General features: G+C 40.7%; 1 protein-coding gene across 1 annotated transcript; it reads right to left on the bottom strand.

The window, feature by feature from the left end:
* Positions 1 to 5,414: 5,414 nt before the first annotated feature.
* TRAM1 (translocation associated membrane protein 1) lies at positions 5,415 to 25,174 on the bottom strand. Its single transcript, XM_063392746.1, has 11 exons — positions 24,945 to 25,174; positions 22,083 to 22,146; positions 21,355 to 21,476; positions 21,038 to 21,154; positions 20,079 to 20,137; positions 19,602 to 19,686; positions 16,764 to 16,834; positions 16,570 to 16,674; positions 15,869 to 16,012; positions 14,836 to 14,996; positions 5,415 to 11,716 (listed from the first exon to the last, which is right to left on the bottom strand). The coding sequence occupies exons 1-11, from the start codon at positions 25,065 to 25,067 to the stop codon at positions 11,643 to 11,645; spliced, it is 1,125 nt and encodes a 374-aa protein (XP_063248816.1). The 5' UTR covers positions 25,068 to 25,174; the 3' UTR covers positions 5,415 to 11,642.
* Between the last annotated feature and the right edge of the window lie 767 nt (positions 25,175 to 25,941).

Below are 25,941 nucleotides of genomic sequence, written 5' to 3'. Positions count from 1 at the left end.
AAGCAGGTAGCAAGTTTAAAATCACTATTCTAAGGCTCATAAAAAGACTGAGATCTTTGCTCTCAGATCTAAATTTGCTATTGGAAGTATTAGCCAGCTGATGTTGGCATGATCAAACCATACTGCTTGGGACTCCAAAAGATAGCTCCTCACTTCAAGAAAACAACTTTGCATTTTATGAAAGTGCCATGAACAAAGAGGAGTGACTAGTTAAATGGGAAAAAGACAAAAGAAACCAGCATAATAAGGTAGCTCTGTCTTGAAGATTTTTGTTTCTTAATATTATGCATTGTAGATTAGTTATGACCCTTTAGGAACTAGCTGATCTCCAAAGAAATCCGAGTTACTCCCAGCAACGAGGGCGGGCCAGCAGTGCTCTTGGAAAAGGGGTTAATTGATTATTCTGCCTTCTTCCAAGACCTCATGTTCCCAGACCTTTGAAACATCCAGTGCTTGCTACTGAAATATTGCAGAACTAAGGTATTAAAGCCAGCTTGACTTGCATATAAATGTAACTCTCAAAGAGTATTTTCCCAAATCATATGAAAAAATGTTCTGATAGAATCAACCAGAGCAATAACAGAGAACAACCACTGCACATGCACTACACTGCAAACAAAACCAACAGAGCACCAGAGTGAGCATGGCCAAGGAAGACCCAGGCTGCATTCAAAGTAAAGTCTTTCACTTTGTGTTGGCAAGTCTCTGTTTATTTTCCTTGTGAGAAAGTATTGTATCCCTAATCAATTAATATGCCAGCACTCTAGGAATATAGTTAAGCAACCCAACTGACATGTAAACACAAGCTAAGATTGGATGCCATCCAGAGGGACCTGGACAAGTTTGAGAAGCGGGCCCATGAGAGTTTCATGAAATTCAGCAAGACCAAATGCAAAGTGCTGCACATGGGTCGGGGCAAGCGCTGGTCTCAATACAGATCCAGAGCATCCTGCTGAGCAGCCCTTGGGGTGCTGGTGGATGAGAGGCTGGACACGACCCAGCCATGGCACTCACAGCCCAGAAACCCAAACACGTCCTTGTGCAGCAGGGTGAGGGAGGGGATTCTGCCCCTCTGCTCTGCTCTGGTGAGACCCCCCCTGCAGTGCTGTGCCCAGCTCTGAGGTCCTCAGCACAGATAGGATATCAGCCTGTTGAAGTGAGTCCAGAGGAGGCCACCAAGATGATTAGAGGGAATCTCTAAAGAGGCTGAGAGAACTGGGATTGTTCAGCATGGAAAACAGCTTAGAGGTGACCTAAATGGGGCCTTCCGTACCTGAAGGGAGCATGCAAGAAAGCGGGAGAGGGACTTTTAACAAGAGCATGTAGTGACAGGACAAGTAGAGATGGATTCAAACTGAAAGACAGTAGGTTTAGATTAGATATTAGAAAGAAATTCTTTTCTGTGAGGGTGGTGAGGCACCGGAACAGGTTGCCCAGAGAAGTTGTGGATGCATCATCTCCAGAGGTGATCAAGATTAGGCTGGATGGGGCTCTGAGCAACCTGGTCTAGCAAAAGGTGTCCCTGCCCATGGCAGGGGGGTTGGATCTTTAAGGTCCCTTCCAATTCAAACCATTCTATGATGTGAAATATGTATCAGAAAAAAGTGGTTCAAAATAGAAAAAATTCAAATCTAGAAGTGAATGAAGTATATTAGGATATACTTCCCAATAAACTCAACAAATAAGATCAAAAATTAAACATTTAGGTGAACTAGAAAAGGAACATAAAAGCACAGATGTACAGAATCACACATACAGAACAATTTCTGCACAAGAAAATACTAAATAGAAAGGGAACCCTCAGGCTTGAAAAAGAGAGGTCTATAAAATAAAGCCTAATATGAGAATGATGAAGAGGGAATGATTATTCACTACTTGAGACTCACACAAGGAAATCATCAGATTTAAAGCACAAGCCACAGGAAATATTTTTTCCAAACAAGGCATAGTTAAATTGTGTAACTTTTTGAGTATAGTGGATGCCAAGTATTTAAATGGGTTCAAGAGGGATTACACAAATGCATGTAGAATACTTCTATTGGTGGCTATAAAAAAATTAAAAGAAAAAAACCCTTACAGTTTTGATGTCCCAGATGCTTCAGAAGCCTGTAAAGTGATAACTGCCAGAAACTGGGGGGATGAAACATGAGGACACTTCTCACAGTTTTACATCCCTTCCCTAAAGGGCCATGAGTGCCAGACACTGGAGCACAAGTTCTTCTGGGTTTGTCCAGGGTAGCAGCTCCTGGCAGAGAAGCCTTACAGCTGTGGAGACGAGAAGTCTGCTGGGCTTCCCTGTAAGAGGAACCTCCAGGGTTAACCATAGTTTATCTGGCCTTCACTGCAGTTCATTCTCATGACTTCACTGACTTGTGGGGCAGAGAAGGGGAAGGGGAGAGTGAGAGAGCAGAAGCAGAGTGCCAAGAGAACTGTGGCACCATTTGTGTTGCCTCTAGAAACTACACCATTTCCTCTACCTTCTAAAATTTTCCTTCAGAAAGCTCCTGAGAGTTTTCTTGACAACACAGACAGTTTACAATGCTTGAACTTTTTTTTTTTTTTTTAATATGGCATGCAATGAACAAAATTTAAACACCAGTGCCAAGAATTAGAATGATTTACATCATTCTCTCCAGGGTGGGGCATACTCCATTTTCTGCTCTGAGGCTCCTAATGTTCCCCATGCTGCTAAGCTGTGTTTATCACTATAAATTAAAAGGTTTCCACTTCAAATCTCTGAAGCTCTTGAAGCAGAGCAGGCCTGGTAGTGGGGTACAGGGATTTTGTATTCAAGTCCTGAGGGAATCAACTGCTTCCAGTGCAATCTCAGGTCCTGGCTCCTGCCGCATTCCTGCAGGTCTCAGCGCAGCCATTCATCTCCAAAGCAATAGCCAGAGCAAGAGGAGAATGCCTGATACTGTACCCTCTCAGTGTAAGCATTGCAAGTCTCTGGACCTGCTTTCAGCTGCATTTTCACAGATGTGGAGCCACACAAATTGACATTTCACACACTGTCTGTCTCAGAGGGCAGCGTGGCAATGCCAAGCCAACGATCTCAACACTCAACCCATCGCCATCAGTTTAATGAATTACAAAACAAAGCACATTCATGGTGCATAGCATGATTCAGATAGTTTGCCATTTCTTAACAGGGCTACCCAAATCCAGATGTTCAGGAAAATTTTGCCCAGACTCCACCAAAGTCCCAGGAAACTCCTGAAGGAGAGCCATATTTCTTATTATTTTTCCAGAGATAGATTTCCCTGCACTGCTTTCCAGCAGCAAAAGCAATCCTATCAGGACCCAGAACAGCTAGAGCCAATGCAGGATGGTTTTTTTTCCTGGGCAGACTAGGGTAAAATTACCCCAAAGACAACTACAAAAATTAGTGGACTACATTATTTTCCAATGTCACACCAAAACACTTTTTTCTATATAAAATAGGGAATGTGTTAAAGAAAAAAAAAATTACTTATTATTATAAAAAAAATTCTGTAGATTGCAATTTTTAACTTGTATTTTCTGAGAAGTTGATTTAACTACTACAGGCTAAGTTTTCATACAGCTCCTGCAGCATCTAAAGGGAGATGTCCAAAAGCAAAACTCCCATCGAACAAGCATCTCCCATTGGCAGATAAAAGCTGAAATTTCAGTGCAGGAAACAATATCGTAAGCTTTTCTAACAAATAACTTCCTTCTGAAAGCACTAAAAACTGAGGGAAAATAGAGAGAGAGCAAGGTTTCTGTATTTTCTCCCACCCTGAGGATTCAGCAAAGAAAGCAGCATCTGCCACAGCACTGTGTACTTGCCTACAAAACTGATCTCAGACAGCAGATGTAACCTGAGGCTTACTTTGCACTCTCAGTGCTACTTTTCATCTAAGGTGTTGCATTTTTGGGCTAAGATAAAAGCTTAATACTGGACACTTACATCCTGTTCTCTCAGCCAGAAGTGAGGAAGTAGATTCTTGCCAAATTAGGACACCTTCCAAGCCCTGCACAATATAACACAGGTTTTATTACGGTGTCAGAAAAACAAGGAGATTGGTCTAATTTAATTCAATGCTCTGAGTTACAGCAGAAACGCTTCTTAAAAGACAACAAGTAATTATTACTGAAAATGCAGCAAAAAAGGTGCGTCTTTGGAGATATTCTTGCTGGCTACCAGTCACCCGGAGCAAACGCAGCTGTCACAGACTTTGGTGGCCTCTAGTGGCTGTTTTGTCCAAAGTCATGACATGGTTTCACTCCTAAGAGTCCATGTGCTCCACTTCCCATCCGTACTTGCTGGATCACTCCAAGCCTGGCATCAGAGTGAGACGATGGTGCAGTAGGGCAAACATAAATTAGGAGTTGTTACAATCATCTTAGACGCCATGTGCCCATCCAGATCTACCTGTCCTCACCCTCTACAGTAGATTTCCTGTCACATCACAGGTATAAACAGTGGCAAGTAGCTCTGGTTCTTCAAACGTTGTGTTTTCCACTGATTTTCTAACACAATTTCTTTTTAAGCCACAGTTTAAACTATGATGTCCAACAATGAAGTCAACAACAAGATGTGTCTACCAGAAAGACTAATCTTCACTTAACATTGTCTTTCAATTAGTTTGAGGATTTAAAAGTTACAAATGCAGGTTTGTAAGAATGAAATGTTTAAATAGTTCAACCGTTCCTCAAAAGCAACAATCTGATGTGATTTGAAGTGAATACTGAGCTCATGGGATCTGTAAACATCCCCTCTTACAATGTATCAAATCCAACGTCATGGAAAGTAACATTGAAGGTAAAAGCTTTCTAAAAACAGTTTAACTTTCCCTAAGCCGGGTACAGTTCTCAGACCCTACCACCTTGCCAAATCACCAACAGAACAGCGTGGAGGCTCCAATTCAGATTGGATATTTTGGTCTTCCGTATCAGGGAAGCTGAAGTCTACTAAGGCTTTAAAAGTTGTTCAACAGAAGGGAGAGGAGACACCTGAAAATCAGCAAGTTCCCAGGCTGCACCAGACTGCCCAGCACAGCTCTTGGTGTTCTCCACGTTCAGGGTTACTCTCTCAAACTGCAAAGTGCTACTCAAAGGACACAAAATGCTGCACAAACATTACAGCAAACAAGGCCCCCTCTTCCCAAGAGGGAGGGCTGATGCTGTTTCTCAAGCTGACAGAAAGTTTGAAAATCAGTCCTGAACTCCTGATAATTTTGTGTAAGTTCCAGCTCCAGCCCAAGCTACAAGCCATTCCTCTTCAGCCTAAGCAGATTTCCTGTCTCTGGTGTTCATTGGTTCAAGTGAATATCCCCACACAAAACACTGTATTTGCCTGTGAGCAGTATCTCCCTGATGCTGCCGGACTGTAGGCAAGGCCAGAAGCAGTTTACATGCTTCCATTTTTGTAACAGACTATTCAAGCACAGTTTAAATTCAATACTCTTTATTATGATATCCAGGAAAACAATAACAAGGTGATTGCTTATTACAGCTTCCACGGACTGGGGCTCCAGACCTCATTGTCCTGGGTACACACACACGCGCACACACACGCACGAAAGACAACCCTTGCCACAAGAACTTACAATCTACACAAACAAAACAAAGATAATGATTAATCAAGAAACAAAGAGGAGGAATCACCTGCGTGAGAACACGAGTTAAGTTTTGGCTTGGTTTCTAGTCTGGAGTTCAAGAGTTGAAATTCCTACCCCATTACAGTTTTCTTATTACCATGGGCTGGATATTTATCTGTTGATTACAACACAAGATATAGTCTTCAACTTCAAAACAAATATAAGGAGACACAAAGCTCCAGATCATCATTTTTCAAGTGGTATACAGCAAAACTACAGTCTAGAGATTCGGAGATCTTAGGTGCCCAGTTTCCTAAATGAGAAAGGTAGTGACAGTGAACTACAATATGCAAAGAAAAACCATCCAGGAATATCAACTCCTGTTAAACCAGACTGACTAACTTTTTTTTTTTCCAATTCAGTATATCAAATTACCTAACCCTCTTGCGTGTGGCATGAAGAAGTAACAACTGTGTTGTGCAGAATGACAATGCCTGACCTTTAATGTTAACCACAATAAATACGGACAAAGAATGAGTACTGAAACACTATTGAATTATAAAGCTACACTTTAGCTGCTCTGATTCTGCAAAAAGTTTCAAACACAGATAGAAGAAAAAGGAGTTGTCATTTCTGGCAGTCGCATCACAGGCTTGCCATCCTTGAGCTGGATAAAACTAAAGTATCTGCAGAAACCTAAAATAAAAGTGACAGGACACATAGAAAGAGATCAAGAGCAAGTGTATTGGATTCAAAACTAGGCCGTAAGCTTTTTTTAAAAACCAGAAATAAGAGTTGTTGCCTTTTGAATTGGCAACATCAAAAGAGCTTCTTTAAAGGCAGAAAGCAGCCAGCCTACTGCTGCTGCAGCCCAGCACTCCTCACCCACTGCTCACCAAGGGGAATGGACAGTGGCAGACACCAACAGCAATCCCATTTCACCCACAACAGCACTTGCTATGTGCATGTGAGCTATATCCAAGTTGGATTGCAATTTCTTCATCCTAAAGAGTTTCAGTTCCCATTAAAGAGGTTCTGATGACAGTCTGCATATTGATGTGCTTATTTCTTTAGCACAACTGATACAGAAACACTCCAGCACTGATCCTATTTTAGCACAGAAGAGCACACAATATTCCTTATTGTGTACAGATTTAGGGTTATCAGGTCCAAAACTGAGTAGTCCAGGGAGCAGTGTGAAGAGGGGATACTCACCAGACATCCACCACAACAACTTACAGTATATAAAACAACCCACCAACAAACTGACAAGCATGGGCTAATCCAGTGCTCTAAAGATAATCCACAGCTCACGATGTAAGAAATTCAAATATGATGAACAGATGATAACTGACGTCAGTCCTTTGAAGTCTTTTTCTTTTTAAAGGATTTTCTATATATTCCCCAAGCCTTCATTTTGTAGGACATTCTTATACCCTGCACCAGAAATAACCTAAATATTTGCATAACAAGATTCAGGCATTAAACCACAGCCCCCCCTCCAGATACCAACTCTGTATGCAGGCTCCCAGCAGCCTGTAAATTTTGCAAACATTACCACTGTCTCTACTTTGTGTTCAAGTCCCTTCAATACTGACATTTTCCAGAGAGAACAATTAGGACAGCCACGATCACCACTGCATAGGGAGCCTATTGAAACTGCCAATCTCCAACACTTACAACAGAGGCCCAAGGGGCTGAGTCACAAATGGAACCAAACCCAAGTATGACCTAGGAATCAGCTGGTGCACTTCCTGAAAACAGGAAAACAAAGTAAGGGAAACCAAACAATCCTCCCCTCCATGTACCAAGACACATGAACAGTGCAATTCTTGCAAAGCTCTCTGGAAGACCTCCTCCAGTACATAAAGGGTTGATGTGGACAATTAAAAAAAAAAAAATCTCACACCAAAAAAGCAAAAAACCCCATAGTTTCCTGGCAGTTAAGGAAAGTATTGTTGTTTGTTTGATCCAGGACAAGCTACATTTTAAAAATTCCTATTTCTACACTGCCAGTATCCTCCTGCACTGCTTGGAAACCCTGATGACAGATAAAAGGTACCTCAGTACTGTAGTAAACCACAATGAGTATTTCCCCTTCCTCCACAAGATCTGAAAAAAATCCATTCATACTCAATGAATTTGGCATGCAGGAAGTACCTCCATGCAGTAGAGGTCAGGTCCCTTCTGGTACTGGTGACTGAAAGCCTTTAAAGATCTCCCATGCTGTAATCTGGTGTAATTTTAAAGCAACATGCTGTGGACAGCAGCAGCTGCCTTGGAACCTCATTGATTTTTATCCTGCCACTTTTCTTCTTGCTTATACATAATTACTTGTAAAACTCTGGGGTTACTATCAGCCAACTAACCCAATGGAAAAAACCCAAACATGCTTGTTTTCAGGTGCACCAGCCCCCTGGTCTACCTCACCATGCAACCAGCAAGGCTTGTGCTAGCTAAGGCAAGGGACAGAACCACAATTCTGGCAGTGACCTACATTACTACATAGCCATGCTAGCCTGGCTATGGAAATCTTCCCTTCCCTTTCACATCAAGTTTTGCCCCCAACAAAATTATTTCAGGCGCAGTCAGTCAGAAATCTTCAAAGAACAAAGGACTGCACATGTGTATTGATCCTTTTTACAGAAGTCCAATTACCTATACCAGAGAACCACACTGCTTATTACAATTCTGGGTACTATAACTCCATAAACACAACTAAAATTTTCAAAGAAAAAGAGTATTTAGAAAAAATACCAAATGCTTACAAATAACTGCTGATTTTCTAGATGCATTATCCCAACATAGATAATTTACCTTCAGCGTAACCTAAAGTTAGAAGAAATAGCCTATGCACTTTCTCTGCTCAGCAAATTCCTTTACCATTCCTAATTCTGGGCATGGAATCACCAGAAAAACAGCATTTCCAAAGAGTATTTTCACATTCATGAATGATTCACACAGGAGAAATCTGTCTTTGCAACCAGTCAAGGAGAAAGTGTCCAAATGAAAACTAAAACTCTGAAAATTAATTTCAGCTGCTCTGCATTCCTTGTGTGTACTTTGAAATTAAATATAATCACTTTAAAAGTAAAATACTGGTTTTGAGAGAATATTCTGGCACATAAAACAAACACACATTTGGGGGTCAAAAAAGGCTTCCAAAAGGAAAGGAAATTTTTCCTTTCCAAAAAAGGAAATCATCTGTTGTTAAATCTTGAGAAGTTTTGACTGATTTGAGATGAGGCAAAGAGCAGGAGGTTTAAGGAAAAAAACAAACCCAACAAACCCTATCCACTGTCTGTGTAATTTTTCAATTCAAATCCATCTAAATGGACAAAGCTTTCTCTTTGTGGGACCTGGTAATTGACGAGGATAAATTAACTCCTGCCTATTTTATTTGGCATAGGATATAATAATGAACTCCTTCATAATTTCCATTTCTAATTTTCTTGATGCCATAATTAAGAAAACATGATTAGATAGATAACTATCTATCTAATTTTCCATCTTACTGAATCCCAGATTACAAGCAAAGAGCCAAAAATGCAATAACTTTTGAAAATCAATTTTAAGCAGTGCAAAAGCAGTTATCCAGTCAAACAATACTCCTATGCTAAAACAAATAATATCAAACTAGAAGTCTCAGTATCTTCTAAGTTTATGAGTGTTTCCATCCCAAGGCAGATAATTAATAATGACTGGTCTTGCCTCACCAAACATGATAAATATGTATTTTTAGTTATGAGAGAAGAGACTGAAAATACACTGGCTCCCAATACTCTAACCAAACTCTAGAACAACTGTTGTTACTTTCTATTATTTGGCAGACACCAACAACTCCTATAAGGCAATGATGAATATTAAGCCATTGTGGAAAAAAAAGTGCTTTTGTAAATGTCCAAAGGACAAGAATGTCCATCCATAAGGCCAAAAGGAGAGAAAAAGCAATGTCAGTATTAACAGTCAAGAATATATTCTTCTGAAGTTTTTGGAAATTAACCTGAAGTTTACATTTCAAGACTACTGTGCCAAAGAATGAGGTTTACAGGAAATAGTTTGCCTTAGGGAAACAACTATTACAACCCTCAGACTCCTATAAGTCTTGAAGATCTCAAGAAGTACCTTAAATGCTTGCTTCATGATTTGTTTCTCCACCCTTTATGATTCTTTAAGCCTCAGTACAACCAGATATCACAAGCAAAGCAATTTAGAGTTAAGCACCAGACTAGACACTTAAAATTTACCCCCTTTGGCTTAAGGTACGAGTTGAGAGCAAGGCACACAGAATCTGTGAAGGTTTTTCTAGAAACAGACACAAAACATGATTTTGAACAAGTATATAATGTACATGATTCTCAGGATTTCCGAGTTCCAGTTTTGTGGTCAGATTGGAGAGATTCACAGCTCTACCCCTTCCAATCAAGACATGGGATACCTACTTCTACTGGAGCAGACTGGGCATAGGAGAGGGCACAGTGCCCCAGAGCTCTCAAGCTAAGCAAGTACAAGTCTGCCAAGTCCCCTTCAGGAGCTGTGAACCAAATACTTGGGAATTGTGACTGTAATCAGCTGAAACATGTAATAAATTATACTGTAATAACTCTAAATAGCACTATACAACTGAAGAATGGATAGTTACTTGTAGTGAGGATTTTGTACTAGAAACATTTATTCTGAATAGTAAGCAAATGAACTCTAGAAAATACAGAATGCAGATTTATCATTTTGTTGGGTATAAACTCAATTATAGTAACAGTTTTTAATTAAAATTATTTTATTTATCAGCTTGATTGCTCATAATTACTCCTTAATCAATAAGCAGTTCAATACTTGGGTTTACTCAATAAACTAATTCAGCAACTTCTTCTTAAGACTGCAATAACTGTCTCACTCATTCACAAGTGAAACAGGTTGAATTATACCCATTACAAAAGTGTACAGAGGAAACATTATCTGCATATTAAACTGGAAAACTAACTGGACAAAGTTTCACATTGAATACAATTACGAAAGATAATGGAAAAATTCTTAAATTTAGATTTTTCCAGTTGTAGCAGAGGTCACAATAGATCAGTTTTAAGAAGCTGTAGCTTCTAAATATTTTTTCATAAAAATATATATAGGAGAAATCAAACTATTTCCTAACAGAGGTGAAACAAAGCAAAGCAGTTAGAATAAAGGAATGTTTCTCATCACTTGATCCATTTATCTAATTTGCTCTTCATGGAGCATTAATTGCCTCCCAAAACAAACACAACACATTGTAATAACCTCCACCTGTAAAATCAGACAGACAAGTTTTCAGAGAAGATCCAATGTGCACTAATTCTCCAAGATACTTGCACTTCAAAAGCACAGACAGGAGTGGACAGTGCTACTCAAATCAACTCTTTCTATGACCACACATGCTCCCTTCTAATTTTCAGGTGCTAAAAGCTGTATCTCAAAAAGGCATTGTGTTCCTTGTAAGAGATTTCTAACCAGCAAACAATAAGACTCTGCAACATTTCCAATTAGTTCAGTTTTGTTTTAATGAGATGGGGCAATTCTTAGAGCAGACATTGTGCAGCTAGTAACTACCAAATAAAGATGTCTATTGATGTGGTCTTGGAATCCCAAATTGAAACATAAATTTGAGTCAAGGTAATTAACTGAAAACCCAGAGTACCTGAAAATGCATACTATGTTTTTACTTCAATTTTGCAATACTTCTTGAGGAACTTGGAAAAAGTGAAGTTGGTAGAACAGTATCACCAAGATTACAAAAACTGGAAGGAAATAATACACTGCAACAGTGATCCTCATTAAGTGAGTTATTTCATCACAGTAAATATTTAAAAAAGCTTCAATGTTTTTTAAAAAGTGTTGAATCCTCCCCCAAGTATTTGAAGAGAGATAAGCCTTTTTCCTTAGTCAAAATGGTTTTTTAAAAAAAGTTTCTCAAAACAACAGCAATAATCAAAAAACATGAATTGTATTTTCTTTAATCCATAATATCTCTAGTGCTGAAGGGCCATCCATGTAAAAAGCAGATTCTTTGGGGACATTAGTCAATTAACTTAATAAAACCCAGTTTTACGAGGATTTGTCCTTCCTGCTGCGAGGCGAGTCTGCTCCGTTTGAGGTCACTGTTCCATTTATTCCATTTTCTAGAAAAAAAGAAGAAAACACTTTTCAAATACAGTGAGATGCTTTATATTACATTTTTGTGAGTCCCACACAAACAGCCTTTAGCTTCTTTTCTGATGTACCTTCTTTGTTAAACCTCTTTATTTTCATTCAGAGTGCAACAGTATAAAGATGTTTGTACAGCGTGCAATATTTGAAGTTTACTACAATAAATTTCAGTTTCCTGATGTGGCCAGACACTGAAATGTGTGCACTATATACATCTAGACTGAAAATCAAGACCAGTTATGACATTTTAGAAGATATTCTATGAAAAAGTAAAGTACAACTTGACGAGAGAGGTGAAATTTTGGAGACGGTATATACACAGTTCTTTGCTACAGGTTGTAATTATTTATCCCACCTACCTCATAGTTCTTGCTAAAATTATACTCCTTTGCTTACCTTTACAAGCATTTGATACAGAGAGGGAATCCTTTACACACAGATATATTCCCAATTTTTAAAGCATATACTTCAACATACAGAATTCATTTACGTTATGATGATGATATTTACATACATAAGAAGTAAAACACTAATTCAGATTTGCAGTGAGTATGTGTAGGTGGAAAGAGTTCAAGGTCAGGCACCTATCCAGCTGCAAGTCTATTTCCATCCCACTTCAGGAGTAGAGGATCTCAAGAGGTTTAATCTCTTCAAGTACCACAGTGATGATTTGCTAGCAAAAGTCTCCCTAAACCAATGATGCACAATCTGTGGGTTTATGGTGAATACAACTAATAAAGTGGTGCAGCGTGATACCATTGGGAATTAAAAGTACCTCCTTCATTCAGGTTCACTACAACCAAGGAAACAGATGTGCCTGACAGTAACTACATTTATAAAACAGATCTTAAGAGCACAGTGCATAGCCAGCTGCAATGCTTGCAGCCTAACATCTCTGCTCTGACTCACATCATTCTGACTTCAAGCAACAGCTGCTGGCTTTTTGGGTGCTTTTAAAAATTATTACATATATATTTATGTATTTTTACAAAGGACTGGTAAACTTATTTTTTCCATCCACAGATGTACTGAAGGTCACTGGAGTGTGGCCAGTCTGCAAAAACAACTGTTGGCTTCCCTCTTTCTCCCACGACACCCAAATGCTCCCATTTATGTAAACAAGCAACAACAAAAACACCCAATGAGAACCACACATGAGCATGAGCCCAGACACAGGCCCAAAGAGTCAAAGTCTGTTTGACCACATATCTGGCTGTAAATGACACCACAATTTTAAGCCTACATAAGGTGGTCTTCAGATATTTCTGAAAACGTTTGAATTACTTTTAAATAAAGAAACTTACAAACAATTAATTAAACTCAAGCCAGCTAACTGAAATCATACTTTCTTACACAGTTTAGGTAAAACAAAGAACATGAATCAGCATGTGGCTGTGTGCAGGTGGGATACCCCACTGACATCACCAGCAGGATTTTTCTACTGTCATTTCTTGCTTTTGGCATAGACTAGAAGTAACATGTTTTACTGTGCCCTGGCTCCCAAAAAACATTCAACCACAACACCCCCCTCAAACGGATTATTTTAAACAGTTCAATTGCATATATTACTCTTTCAAAAACGCTGCTTTGCTGCACCCTATGCAAGTGTTCTGAACTGACAACATAACAGGAGTATTCAAAACAGAAGAATTTGAATGAACTCAGTTCTTTTATTTCCATTTAAAATAAGGAATAAAATTCTTCAGCGTTCAAGATGGGCATAGTTCAATTATTTTGTGAATTAAACCACAACCCTAAATAACTGACTTTTCCACCATTTTTTTACCACTTGCAAGTCTCCATTGAAGTTGGGTGACACCCAGCCATTCACTACACTACATGAATGAAATAGGCTAAGAGCTTTTAAAAGCTATTACATTTCTGACTCTGATTACATCACCATCAAGGCACACACTTCAAAATTATTTGACATGAAATGCTTAAATGAAAAAACCCCATAGTGAGGCCATGAACATGAAGCTCTGATTAAACAGGACATTTACATAGGAAACTACCTTCACTCAATTATAAAAAAAAATTCCAACTGAATTTTCAGATGGAAAAAAAAAAAAATCCCAACACTACACAAAAGCCAACAGACAATTACAATTCATTCTAAAGGGAGTCCAGCAGTACTCTAAAACACATAATTTTAATAAAAATAGAAACTTGGGAGAAAAAAAATATTGATCTTCCACCACAAATCTCAGTTCTCAGTGCAAATGATCTTGGCACACACTACTTCCAATATATCAAAAAATGGAACTGGTTGGTAATACATGACTGGCAGCAAAGGGTCATGCTGAAGAAAGCTTTTGAAACTATTTCTGCTATTTCCAAAGGGTGCAGAAGTTATTCTAGATAGCAATGAAAAACACAGATGGCTGAACTGTTTCTGCAACAGAGATACTGAAGTACAGGGATTTAAATTTTTTTTTTTAAAGAACACAATTTTTTCCGGGAGGAAAGAGCATTTTGTTCATCTTCCATACCCTTTCCATAAAAAGGGTGTGATATAATTAAAAAGTCAAATCTGGACTCTTCAGCTCATTTTCAAATGCTTCAACACAGATTTAGAGTAGTAAGATGTTATCACCTTTCCTTAAAGAACTATCGATTTCTGTTTTTTCTAAAAACAGTCCAACACAAAACTTTTTACTGGGTGGATCAAGCTATCTCTTTGCTCTAAACTCTCAGAATTTCATGTCAATCAAAAACAAGTTGAAATCCACTGCAAGAAAATTTAGAAATAATTGTCTAAGAGAACAGATCTAAAATTGCATCTGTTCCCTTTATAGAAGAGAACAGACACAAGCATGACACGTTTTGTTCAAGTGATGGAATTAAAGGGAATAAAAATATCATGCTGCATTAACTAAAAAAACACCAGTAATTCCTTAATTTGGGCAGTTAGAAATCCCAACAATATATAGTGTTTTTTCTTAAAAATCTATTTTCCCCACGGTAATATTCACCAGTACTGCTTCTGTAGCTGAGTCATCTCACTCACAAGTTAAATACAAAATGCTTCTTTAGCGACCTAAAGTTGGTTTTGAGAAGTCAAGGCAACAGAAAAACTTAAACTACAAACCTCTTTCTTTTCTGGAGGTCTTTCCTTTAGCTGATACAAACTTCTTTTTCACTGACTGAGGCTGAGAAGAAGAATGCTCTCTCCACCTCCGAAGCTGGAAATTAATGAACTTCCACATCATAAATGCTTGAGTCATGCAGATGGAGGCCAGCACACTGATTCTAGAAACAAATAATAGGTAAAGTTTTATCAGTAAGTTTGCCTCATTATTCGAACAGGAAAGGAAGGTAGAACACGTCAGGGTTTTTGGCAACTTCCACCCCCTCTCCCTGGTAACATCCATTTTCTAAGCCAAGAGTTTGCTTGCCTAGGGCAGCATTGGGCTTAAGCACAGATAATCAAAACTAGATATAGAGTGACGGTAAAATCTTAGCCCATCAAAACTGGCAAGTACTAGGTTTCTTTCCTGCTGTCTTCCTCAGAATTACTCTCAGGGTAGCAGGTAGTAACAGCTGGAAATGGTTCAAGAGTGTCTTGCAACTCAGAGTATCAACTTTGCAAGGTAATGCTGACATTGTCAAAGTTTCAGTAACTTCTTTTTCTGCATTCATAAGAAGGCCAGGCAGTTGGATCATGCAGCAAAAGGAGCCATAATAAAGGCAGAGAAAGAGGCAGTAATCTTTCACCAAGACCAAAGCTGCTCTGGACACAATGCCTTGACTGCTAAGATAAACTCACAGCAATCATAATCTAGAATTCAATTTACTAACTTTAAAACATTTGAAAGTAGTGTCTGTAATTGGATATTCCTTTTAATTCTGTTGGTTTGTTGTTGTTGTTTTTTGCTTGGGGTTTATTTTAACAAAGAAAAAGAGTAACCAGTTACAGATTTCTCAGGTGTAGACTAAATTCAGTCCATTCATTTCACTGTGCCTTAAAAGTTTCTTACATAAACTATTCCTATTGATCCCATTGGCTGCATGAAAACACTCAACCATTCAGAATTACTGGTATTAGTACTGTACCATTTACATTGTGTTATTTAACATGGGTTTGCAGCACATGCTTAAGAACTGTTGAAGGTTTACCATACCTAACAGCCAGGATATTAAAGTTCCCAGTACTGAAATTCAGCTGCTGATCTTCTGCTCTTGCCAGTCCAAAGCCAAAAGTGAGGACTGAAAGAATCAAGGTGAGAAGCCTTCCCAAAACAAAAAGAACTGCCCACAGTGAAAATCTAGAAATAAAAACACCACAAACACCAAATAAACTTTCCATTCAAAACACATGCACTAACAATGCAAATGCTTACCCCCCTCAGCATGCAAATTTGTTTGAAATGTAAGAACTTATGTAAATATATGATTTTGCATCTATCTTAAATGCATCTTGTATTATGTTATGAAAACTGATTTCAACTCAATGGAAAGTGCTTTCCAGTACTATAGAACAAAAGTACATTTTTAGTTCCTACAGAGCTGGCTGTATTAGCAACCTATCCTGCTCCTTTCTCCCCAAAACTTAACCCTCCTTCCACATTAGTATACATTGAGAGATTTTATTTCATTTAATACCTCTACTAGTATTTACTTATACTGCTACTAGTATTTACTTAGGCTAAAACAAGGTAAAAAGTATACTGATGGTTTAGAAATATAAGTACTAACACTAGTCTGGAGAACTGTGGTCGCTTAAGAAACACTGAACTTCCTTGTAATTTTGGTTTCTGGTTAGTTAAATGCAAAAGGCTCTAAGACAGAGATTACATGAATTTTAAAGATAAAGACTATTTACCCTTTCTGGTATTTTTCATCACTGAAGTAGAAAAGACGGGATATGTGGAAAAGAAATTCAACGAAGTAATGCAATACCAGAAGAACAAGTCCGAGATGGGTCAGACTATGAAAACAAAGAAAACAAACATTCAGACATTTTGGTAGATATTTAAGGCAGAGAATGGAGCCAGCAAAAGTTTCCAATTGACTTACTTCAGGAGATAGGCTCCAGCAATATGAAAGAGGTAAAGTCCAATGTAGACAATCTGACGAAAGATATCTTCCTGTTTGGAAGAAAAAAGTGACCATGTGTTACACACAATGTTATACAGTATTGTAGTATGTTATCTGCTATTACAAACTATTCCCTAGTCTTGGAAATTCTTGGTGTATCAGCTACCTTAACATGGTCTCGTCTAGCACTGAATTACTCAGCCTGGATCATCTAATTCTACACATAACTTACTGCTCACTTACCAGTGATACTCAGTATCTTACATATGCTACTGTGAGAAAAGGCATCAAACATGGAAAGATGCTTTTTAAATGGATCCACTTTTATTTGTTATGACCACTGTGAATTATACAAGCTATTACAATACTTATTTTGTATGTATTACTGTATCATCAGATCCTACAGTTCCACATGTTTGCTTTCCATCAAATTGTCAGATTGCTACAGAGTAACAGTCAACAAATCAAAATGAAAAGTTTTCCAAGTGTTAACATCAATTTTAAAAATTCAAGGCCATCCAAAATTCTGGCACACTGTTTCTGGCAAATACAGAGAATATTGTTACTAACCAGCCATGCTACAGCCCATAGTCCCACTTTAAATCAGGTTTTAGCCAGCCCTATTAAACTGAAGACTTCATGGAAATGAAATAATAAAGAGGAAGACACACAGCATATGAAAAGCAGATTGTGCGATCTGTAAACAGAAGAACCACTGAAGTATGCCAGATGACAATAAAAATCTCTTTTGGAGTGGTAGTAGAGTACATTCAGTTGTGCTTAAACTCCTTTTTTTTTTTTGAGAAGATCCTTAAACTTCAAGCAAGGATCTTTAGCTTTATCTTGTACATATGTAATTTAAAAAGGCACAGAATTTTAATCTTAAAAGAGCTATACTATGTTATACAATACTCAGTATCAAATCCAAGCAACCCACAGAATCAAACAATTTTGACAACAGCAAACATCACACTCATAATACACAAAGAGCAAGAAAACAGGTGGAGAAAGACCTCCTCTAAATTATCTGAAAGAAAATGAGAAGTTAGTTATTTCACCTGAAGACACAGAAAGTACAAATGATCACTTTCTCCAAGCACAACCAGGACCAGCCTCTAACAGTTTAACTTTAGAACTGAGATAACATTTAAACAGCCCATGTTGCCTGCTTAGACAAACTGTGAGAGGCTGCAGGACTTGTAGAATAATGCACAAGGTATACATGACTGACTAAACAGGAACCAGAGTTAAGAAGTTTCCTTTTTTATGTCAGCAGGCCAGATAACTAGACCTGAGTAAAAGCAGCCAGTTAGCTCAAAAGAAGGAATAATGCAAGGAAGCCAAGGTGGCAGAGGTTAAGCTGTGGTTAAAGAAATATCAACTATGAACTTGATAAAATGAATGAACTATCACTCTTTAAACTTAATGCAAAACTCAGAGGGCACAATTTCAAGCAGAAACCAAGTAAAACACTACTATTCAACATATAGCACCTAGGTCACCTGACAGCTTTCTTGAAGTTATTTTAAAAAAAATCTCCTCACTTGGCTGTGAAGTCAAATTTGAAAGGTATCCCTAACACAATAGGGGAACATCAGCTGCAGTGCATCTGCAAAGCAGGAATCACACTGCATCTGAGTAGCATAAAAACAGAGCATCTCGTTACTATTTTACTAAGCCTCTTCTAGGCTCCTGTGGAAAGATCTGTGGTTATGTAACACCTATGTTTCATTTTGTTGAATAAAGCAGAACTGGCAACAGAGATGCAGCGTAATCACAGAATGGTTTGGGCTCAAAGATGCCTTTGTAGGTCACCTAGTCCAACCTCTGTATCACGGACAGGGACATCTACTGCTTCACCAGGTTGCTCAAAGCCCCATCTAGACCTTGAACACTTCAAATGAAAGCAAATTCACAACTTCTCTGGGCATTGTGTTCCAGTGCCTCACCATCTTCATCATAAAGAATTTCTTGACATCTACTCTAAACCTACCCTCTTCCAAAATCATCGTTCCATGTCATTACAGACCCAAATAAAAATTCTCTCTCCATCTTTCTTGTAAGCCCCTGTCAAACAGTGAGAGGCCACAATAAGTTCTCCCTGGAGCCTTCTCTTCTCCAGGTTGAACAACCCCAACTCTCCCAGGCTACCCTCACAGAAGGGCTACTCCAGCCCTCTATTCCTCTTCAAGGACCTGCTCAAACAGATCCACACCTTGCTTGTGCTGGGGACCCCAGAGCTCAAACAGATCCACACCTTGCTTGTGCTGGGGACCCCAGAGCTCAAACAGATCCACACCTTGCTTGTGCTGGGGACCCCAGAGCTGGATGCAGCACACCAGGGGCAATCTCAACAGAGGGGCAGAATCCCTTCCCTCTACCAGCTGGTCACTGCTTGTTAGGCAGCCCAGGTGACACCTGATTGTTTGGGGTGACACTAGCTGACATTGCCAGCTAATGTCCCATTTTCATCCACCCACTTAAATGCTATTTAAATCAAATCCCAGACTTTCATACCCCTTTGATGTATAGAATTATTTACAGTTTATATTCTACACCTATATCATGATTCATGAAGCAACTGATTTCAATGAGCCTATTCAGACTATCAATTCCAAAAAACAAATGAAAAAAAAGAAGTGAAAAGAAAATCTCACAATCACTTGCTCTAGGGAAAATTCTTTCAGTGGATAAGGAACACTAGTAATTTTTATTCACACAACAGTTATTTAGCATTTGTACTGCAATTAGGATTTAACTGAAAAGACAAAAAGACACCTTGTTTTGCAGTTCCTCCCATTTACATTTTGAACTTACTTTTTTAGTTTTCTGAAAGTACAGTTCTGGAAAAGCATGAAACCAGTATGCCAACTGTAAGATGTAGAAAAACTTCATTTGAAACCTGTACAATACAGCAAGAATTGAAGAATATTATTTATTATGAATGAGCTTAAAACATTTCAGAGGCTTCTAGTGAATTCATTTTATCACTGTCTCTTAAAGAAAGAAAAAATGCAGATCCTTCATGCCAGCCAAGTCTAAATGAATATTTCTAACAACAAAATCATCAAGATAAAGTTTGCAAAAATGCCATTCTTAACTAATAGCCTACATAAAAAGAACTTTGTATGCTACAAGTTGTTGAAGAATCGAGCTCACATAAATACTACCAAAAATACATTATTGACTAATACAGTTTTACAAACTGTTTATTCTACACACTGTACATAACACACCCCAGGCTGAAAACACTCCCTCCTCTCCCCTAGCAATCCTCCAAGGAAGAGGCCTTACGGAATCAGAGTGTGCGGATAGTCCCTCCACAGAGAGGTTGGATCTGATATATAATTCTCCTAAAAAAAGAAAAGAACAAACAAAAAAACCTCAATAAATACTCTAAGATGTTACTTTCTAGTCAGAAATAATGACTGGACAGACATGTATGCATTTATGTACATGCACGTGTGTACACACAAAAATACATCTACGTACACAAGTAAAAGGTGCAGATCTACAAATTTTCTTTTTTAAAAATCCCTGAGAAATCACCAATAAACAAAACCAAAACACCGCAGAAAACAAATCCTCAAAACAAAAAACACTGCACTGGTTTAGGAAAATAAAAAGTAACCAAGTAAATCAAGTGATTATTCAAGATACAATGTCCTTATGAGATGGAAATTATTCCAGGATTACTACAGCCACAAGTCTTTCCTTGTAAACTGCTGATAAACTTTGAACTTAACTAAGAGAAGAAAAAGTTTTCCAGGAGTTATGATGTTAAAAAAAAAATTTAAAAAAAGGCACAGTCTTCCCTTTCTATGAGCTAAGCTCATACACCTCCATCCACTAGCAAAGAGTGTCACCTAAAAGCACACAGTGACCTGATGTTACAGTCATCTGTCATATACCCATTCCCTAAGCTTCAGAATGCTATGTATGGTGTTTTCTAAACATTTATTTTATCTTAATAAGCCAACAGCACAAAACCTAGAGAGAATTAAATACCATAATAATGTTAAATGGTTTTATCTTATTCAGTTTAAAAGTAAATCAACTGAGACTGAGCAACAGTAACTGTACTGACTTTATACTCAGTTATGACTACAACTCACAGAGAATCCTTAAACTTGTCCCCATTTTAAAATTAAAACCAGCTAAAACCAGAAAAATAAACTCAAACCATCTTTATCATCAACATAAGTGATTTTTTTAAAATCTCATAATAGAAACAGAAGAGAAATTATACTTACAGAGACAAGAATACTCGTTCCCCAAACACAGGAGAAAAGGTAGAATGCACTAAGTTGCCCAGACTCATTGAACTTGCTATGCTTTGTCTTTGAAAAGTGCATTTTCCTGTTAATTTTCTGAAATGAAAGCCCACTGTTATTTATATGCTGCAGTACTACTTCACATTTATTTGGTAACTGCATTAGAGTATCTAAAAGTTTTAATGCATGTTTTTACAGTAAAAAACTTTAATGCAGAAGTTTACTTTCAAGTTAATAGTCTTAAAGTCTAAACCCGACAATTATCTAGATGAAAGGAATTAATATTTTGTACTTACATCCAGTACATACTCCTGAATTATAGCATGTATGATTATTGCTACAAGCATGTAAAAGAAAATTGTAGCCAAGTCTTTGATGCCATAGTAATAGAGAGAGATTGTTTCTGCAGATTGTTCTTCTAAAAGATAAACAGAATTAAGTGTTAGGCACCAATACAGTTTAATGGTTGATAAGTTTATTTATTTCTCAGAGTGAAACCTTTCAGACAGAAGTAGCTTGTCAGCTGAACAAATAGAAGTCAAATTAAAGTGCCACCATGAACAAGGTCACTAGACTGTTATAGTTATCTTCTCCATCACATCACAAACTCAGTCTGACTCTGGAAAGATGCTATAAAACTAAAAACTTAAGTGCATTTAGGAAGCTTACCCAAATACACTGAAAGTGGGCAATAAAAATATGTTAAACTATCAATCCCACTTTGACTATTGAAGATTACCACCTGCAAAGCCAGAATAAGAATTCATGTGAATTTATCTACCAGCCAGATGTTGTTTCAGCACCAATGACGAATCCAGACAAACAGAAACATTGTCTCTAACTTTATCACCTAAAAGAGCGTTTTAATAAAAAATAAAAGTGAAATCCTTGAAAGCTGCTCATTATCAATAATTTCAGTATCTACCGAAAGGAACAAGTTCCCTTCTTGTCAAGTCTAGGAAGCATGGCACACTAATAATGTCTGGTACACTGTCTCCTAACTAATCTCCAGCAAGAGACATACCTGTGGCAGGAATGGTAACATTATACTGAAGTGTAACAAAAATGACCGCTGCTTTTGCTGTAATCTGAAAGAGAAAAAACCAAAAGTGCTGTAAATTCTCATGGAAATAAACGACATTAAACTGAAAATATTTGCCCATGGTTTTGGCCCAGCATGTCTGTCTCCTCCCAAAAAATTGACCAACTCCCATTATCTCACCAATGCACCTGACTTTCCAAGGGCAGCACACATGGCACAGTATCTATAGGCTTATTTACAGAATAGCCAACCTGCCAAATGAAAGATCTTGAAAGTGTTACTTACAAACAGCCTTTGCTACCAACAGTAAAATGAAAAAACGTGGCACGATTGTCTTTAGTCCATACTGTATTATTACATTAACAGAATTTACAGTATCATGGAGTCCCTAGACCATGATGCATTCAGCAGTGGCTGAGAATGAACTTTATTTAAAAGTACTTTATTTATTTGACAGAATTTGGAAGTCAGTTATCATATTCATAAATCTGTGGGTGATCTGAAAAATGTGGACAGGGAATGAACAAAGGCATAAACAACAGAAAACAATTTCAGGCCAGCAGGACATCAACTCGGTACAATTAGCATTCTTTTGACCCTGGAGATCCTTTGGCAAGAAGCATAAAACAAATTAAATTAAGTTTAGCAGTAGTGGTACTACTTCTTTATGATGAGTTGTAAGGAAAACCAGAATGAATAAAAACAATTTGAAGAGAAGATGTTGTCCTAATGGCTGTCTTTGGGGAGTGGGGATATTCTAAAACCTGCAATATATAAGATGGAGAACAAATTCTTACTTGCCATGAACAGAAACTAATTTTTTATTATAACACATCTTTGTTGAATCCCAACATGAATCAGCATGCCCTAAATGAGAGGGAAAAATAACAGTGCTTCACTATATCATGATCAGATGTTTTCTCATTGCTGTAAAAACCCAGCATATATGTGGTAATTAATAGGGCTGACAAAAAACCCAAGCTCCTTTAGGAATCCTAGAAGGATATGTTGAGTGTCTGAAGATAATGACTAGGTTACTACTACTATTAATTATTCACAGGGAGTGAGATTTTTTAAACCAGTGCTTTGTCAACAAGCTGTAGATTTTCTATGAAACCCTGAATACGTGGCAGACTGTTCAGACCATGTAACTTCAGGGAATCCAACTAGTTTGCTCTAATTAGTGAAGTTGCCTCGGGCTCCCTATTCATCAAGGTTGCCCTCAGAGGACAATTCGAAACAGTACTCAATTCTGAACTGCCCTGTGAAGGCTCTGTCAGCTACTGTTTGTACTGGAAGTGTACAAGTCAGGCAGTGTAAACACCTTACCACACCAACACTAACCGCAGCAAGTGATTTCCATTATCTACATCAAAGCATTTAAAAAGATTGCAACATACCACTTATGTACCAACAGTGACACATGGCCTTTTTACACTGGGCTAGAAAACACAGTGGGTTAAAAAAACTGGAAACAAAATAATTCAGCACATTCAATCCCCTAAAAACCTCTAACCCTATCAGTAATACTGTTAATACAGTAAGCCTCATGCAGGCACAAAGAGTAACAGTTTAGGTTTACCTCTTTAACTTCATTCCCCAGAAATCACCATGTAACAGCTGTCTTACGACAGCAAACACTAACACAACAGCGCAGCTGGTCTGCCCTGTTTTCACTTTTTATCTATCTATCTATCTATCTGCCTATCTTCTTCCCAACTCCACTCCCTGTTGTACAGAGCTGTACCAACAGCTGGATGAAACCATCCTGAAAACCATCCCAATAACAAAAAGGTTCACAACCCTTAACAAATATCTAACATAAATGTCTGAACAAATGACTAAAATACCAGAAACATTTAGTCAACAGTGTCTTAATTTGATGATCAGTGATTTTAGAGCACTGATAAAATTTTGGTAGTCACACAGGTAAGCTGCCTTCCCAGGGCCAAAAAGGCACTTTTTAAAGCATCTGCTTTCAACATGGGGGCGCAGAGAGCGGAGGGCCTGCAGCAGGGCCGGCCCTCAGGCCGGACGGAGAGCTCCCCTCTGCCGCGGCCAAGCCTCGGCGCATCTCCGAGGCGGGAGGGGGCGGCGGGGGTGCCCGGCCCGGCCCGGCGCCCCGAGCGGCCCGGAGCCCCGGGATGCCGGGCGGGCGGTGCGGGGGCGCGGGCAGGGGGCCCGAGCGGCGGCCGTAAGGACACGTCACCGCTGCTCTCCCTTCCCTTCCCGCCGCGCCGCCCGCCGGGAGCCGTAGTGCCGGCGGGGCCCGGCGGGGCCGCGCACACAAAGAGCGGGGGATCGGCTCTGGCGGCCGAGCCTCGCCCCCCGCCCCCTCCCCGCCGTGCCGCGCACTCCTCCCTCCCTCCCCGGCTGCCACGTAACCCCGCGGGCCGCAGGAACTGCCGCCGCCGCGGCGGGCAGCGCGCCGCCCGCTCCCGGCCCCGCACGGCCTCCCGCCCGCGGCGGCGGGGCAGCGGGACCCGGTCCTGGCGGCAGCCACGGCTGCGCGCGTCCAAGCGGAGCCGGGGAGAAGGGCGTTCCCCACGGGAAGCGGGGATGCGCCGCGGAGAGGGCGCCCGCGGTGGTTCTCGGGCGGTGCGGCGGGGCGGGGGTCGGCTGCCGTCCCCGCGTACGGCGGGGCGGGCGTGGGCCGGCGGGCAGGTGCGCCGGGAGGCGGCGGCGCTGACTGGGGGCAGCCGCAGGGTTCTGCCGCAGCCCGCACAGCCTCCCCTGCTGCCGCGGCACTCCCGCGCCCTCCCTCCCTTCCAGCACCGACAGCCTCCGGCAGAGCGGGAGGAAGCGGGAAGAGGAGCCCCGGCGGGGGCGTCCGTGCCGCCTCACCTCGAACATGAGCCCCAGCAGGAAGATCATGGCCATGCAGGACACGATGTCCGCATGGTTCTGCACGATGAACTCGTGGCTCAGCACCGGCGGGTTCTTGTTGCTCTTCTTGCGGATCGCCATGGCGGGCCGGGAGCTGGGCGCCGCCGCCGCCGCCTCCCCGCTGCCAGCACAGCTCCTCTGGCCGCGGCCAGGAAGAGGCGGAGGGGAGGAGGCGGCCGCGCAGCCGGGGAACGGCAGCGCCGCCGCTCCGCTGCCCCCGCCCCGCCGCCACAGCGCCCCTGCCGGCCGGCTGCGGCTCCGCCCGCGGGGGCGGGGGCAGCGCCCGCCAGTTCAAACCCGCCAACCCGGGGCGCGTCAGCCGAGCCGAGCCGAGCCGAGCCGAGCCGAGCCGAGCCGAGCCGAGCCGAGCCGAGCCGAGCCGAGCCGAGCCGAGCCGAGCCGAGCCGAGCCGAGCCGAGCCGAGCCGTGCCGTGCCGTGCCGTGCCGTGCCGTGCCGTGCCGTGGCACCCGGGCAGCAGCGCCGGCCGGATACTCGCTGGCCGTACCCGAAGCCCTCGCAGGGCACCGGCTCAGCTTCAGTCTCCTGCCGAGGCAGCGGCGACAGGAAATGACCGCGGGTCTCCTCCGGGATCGCGACCCAACAGAGCGGGCTGTCCCCGGTTCGGGTCGTGCGGCGGAGCCGGCCCGGACTCCACTCCCCAAAGGGCATCCCCCGCTATCCAGATTCACCACTGATGTCTCTCCTTCAGCCGGGGTTCTGGCTAAGTTTGTTTGCCACCAGACCTCTGCCAGCTGGGCTCCCGGAAAGCGTGAGGAGGCCGCGCTGGCTGGGCTCGTTCTGGGTGCGACCGAGCGGCAGCCGCACGGTGCGGGGTCAGGACCTCCCGCCGCCACTCTGCCACACGGTACTGTGTAGCCAGAAAGAACAGGAACAGTAACAATTCCAAGAGAGCAGACGGAAGGAAACTAACCGGGAAGTACAGAGCGAAGAGAC

The sequence above is a fragment of the Prinia subflava genome, chromosome 1, assembly GCF_021018805.1.
Source record: "Prinia subflava isolate CZ2003 ecotype Zambia chromosome 1, Cam_Psub_1.2, whole genome shotgun sequence".
NCBI lineage: Eukaryota > Metazoa > Chordata > Aves > Passeriformes > Cisticolidae > Prinia > Prinia subflava.
Note: the sequence above shows the minus strand (reverse complement) of the source record. Positions and strands in the feature narration are given on the sequence as shown.

Bases quoted from the DNA above. Each gene is read 5' to 3' on its own strand.
- TRAM1 (XM_063392746.1), bottom strand. From the start codon at position 25,067: ATGGCGATCCGCAAGAAGAGCAACAAGAACCCGCCGGTGCTGAGCCAC. The intron at 20,138-21,037 runs GTAAGTATAATT...TTCTTTTTTTAG, and splicing joins GAACGAGTATTCTTGTCTCT to GAGAATTATATATCAGATCC. The intron at 16,675-16,763 runs GTAAGTCAATTG...TTGTTTTCATAG, and splicing joins GCTGGAGCCTATCTCCTGAA to TCTGACCCATCTCGGACTTG.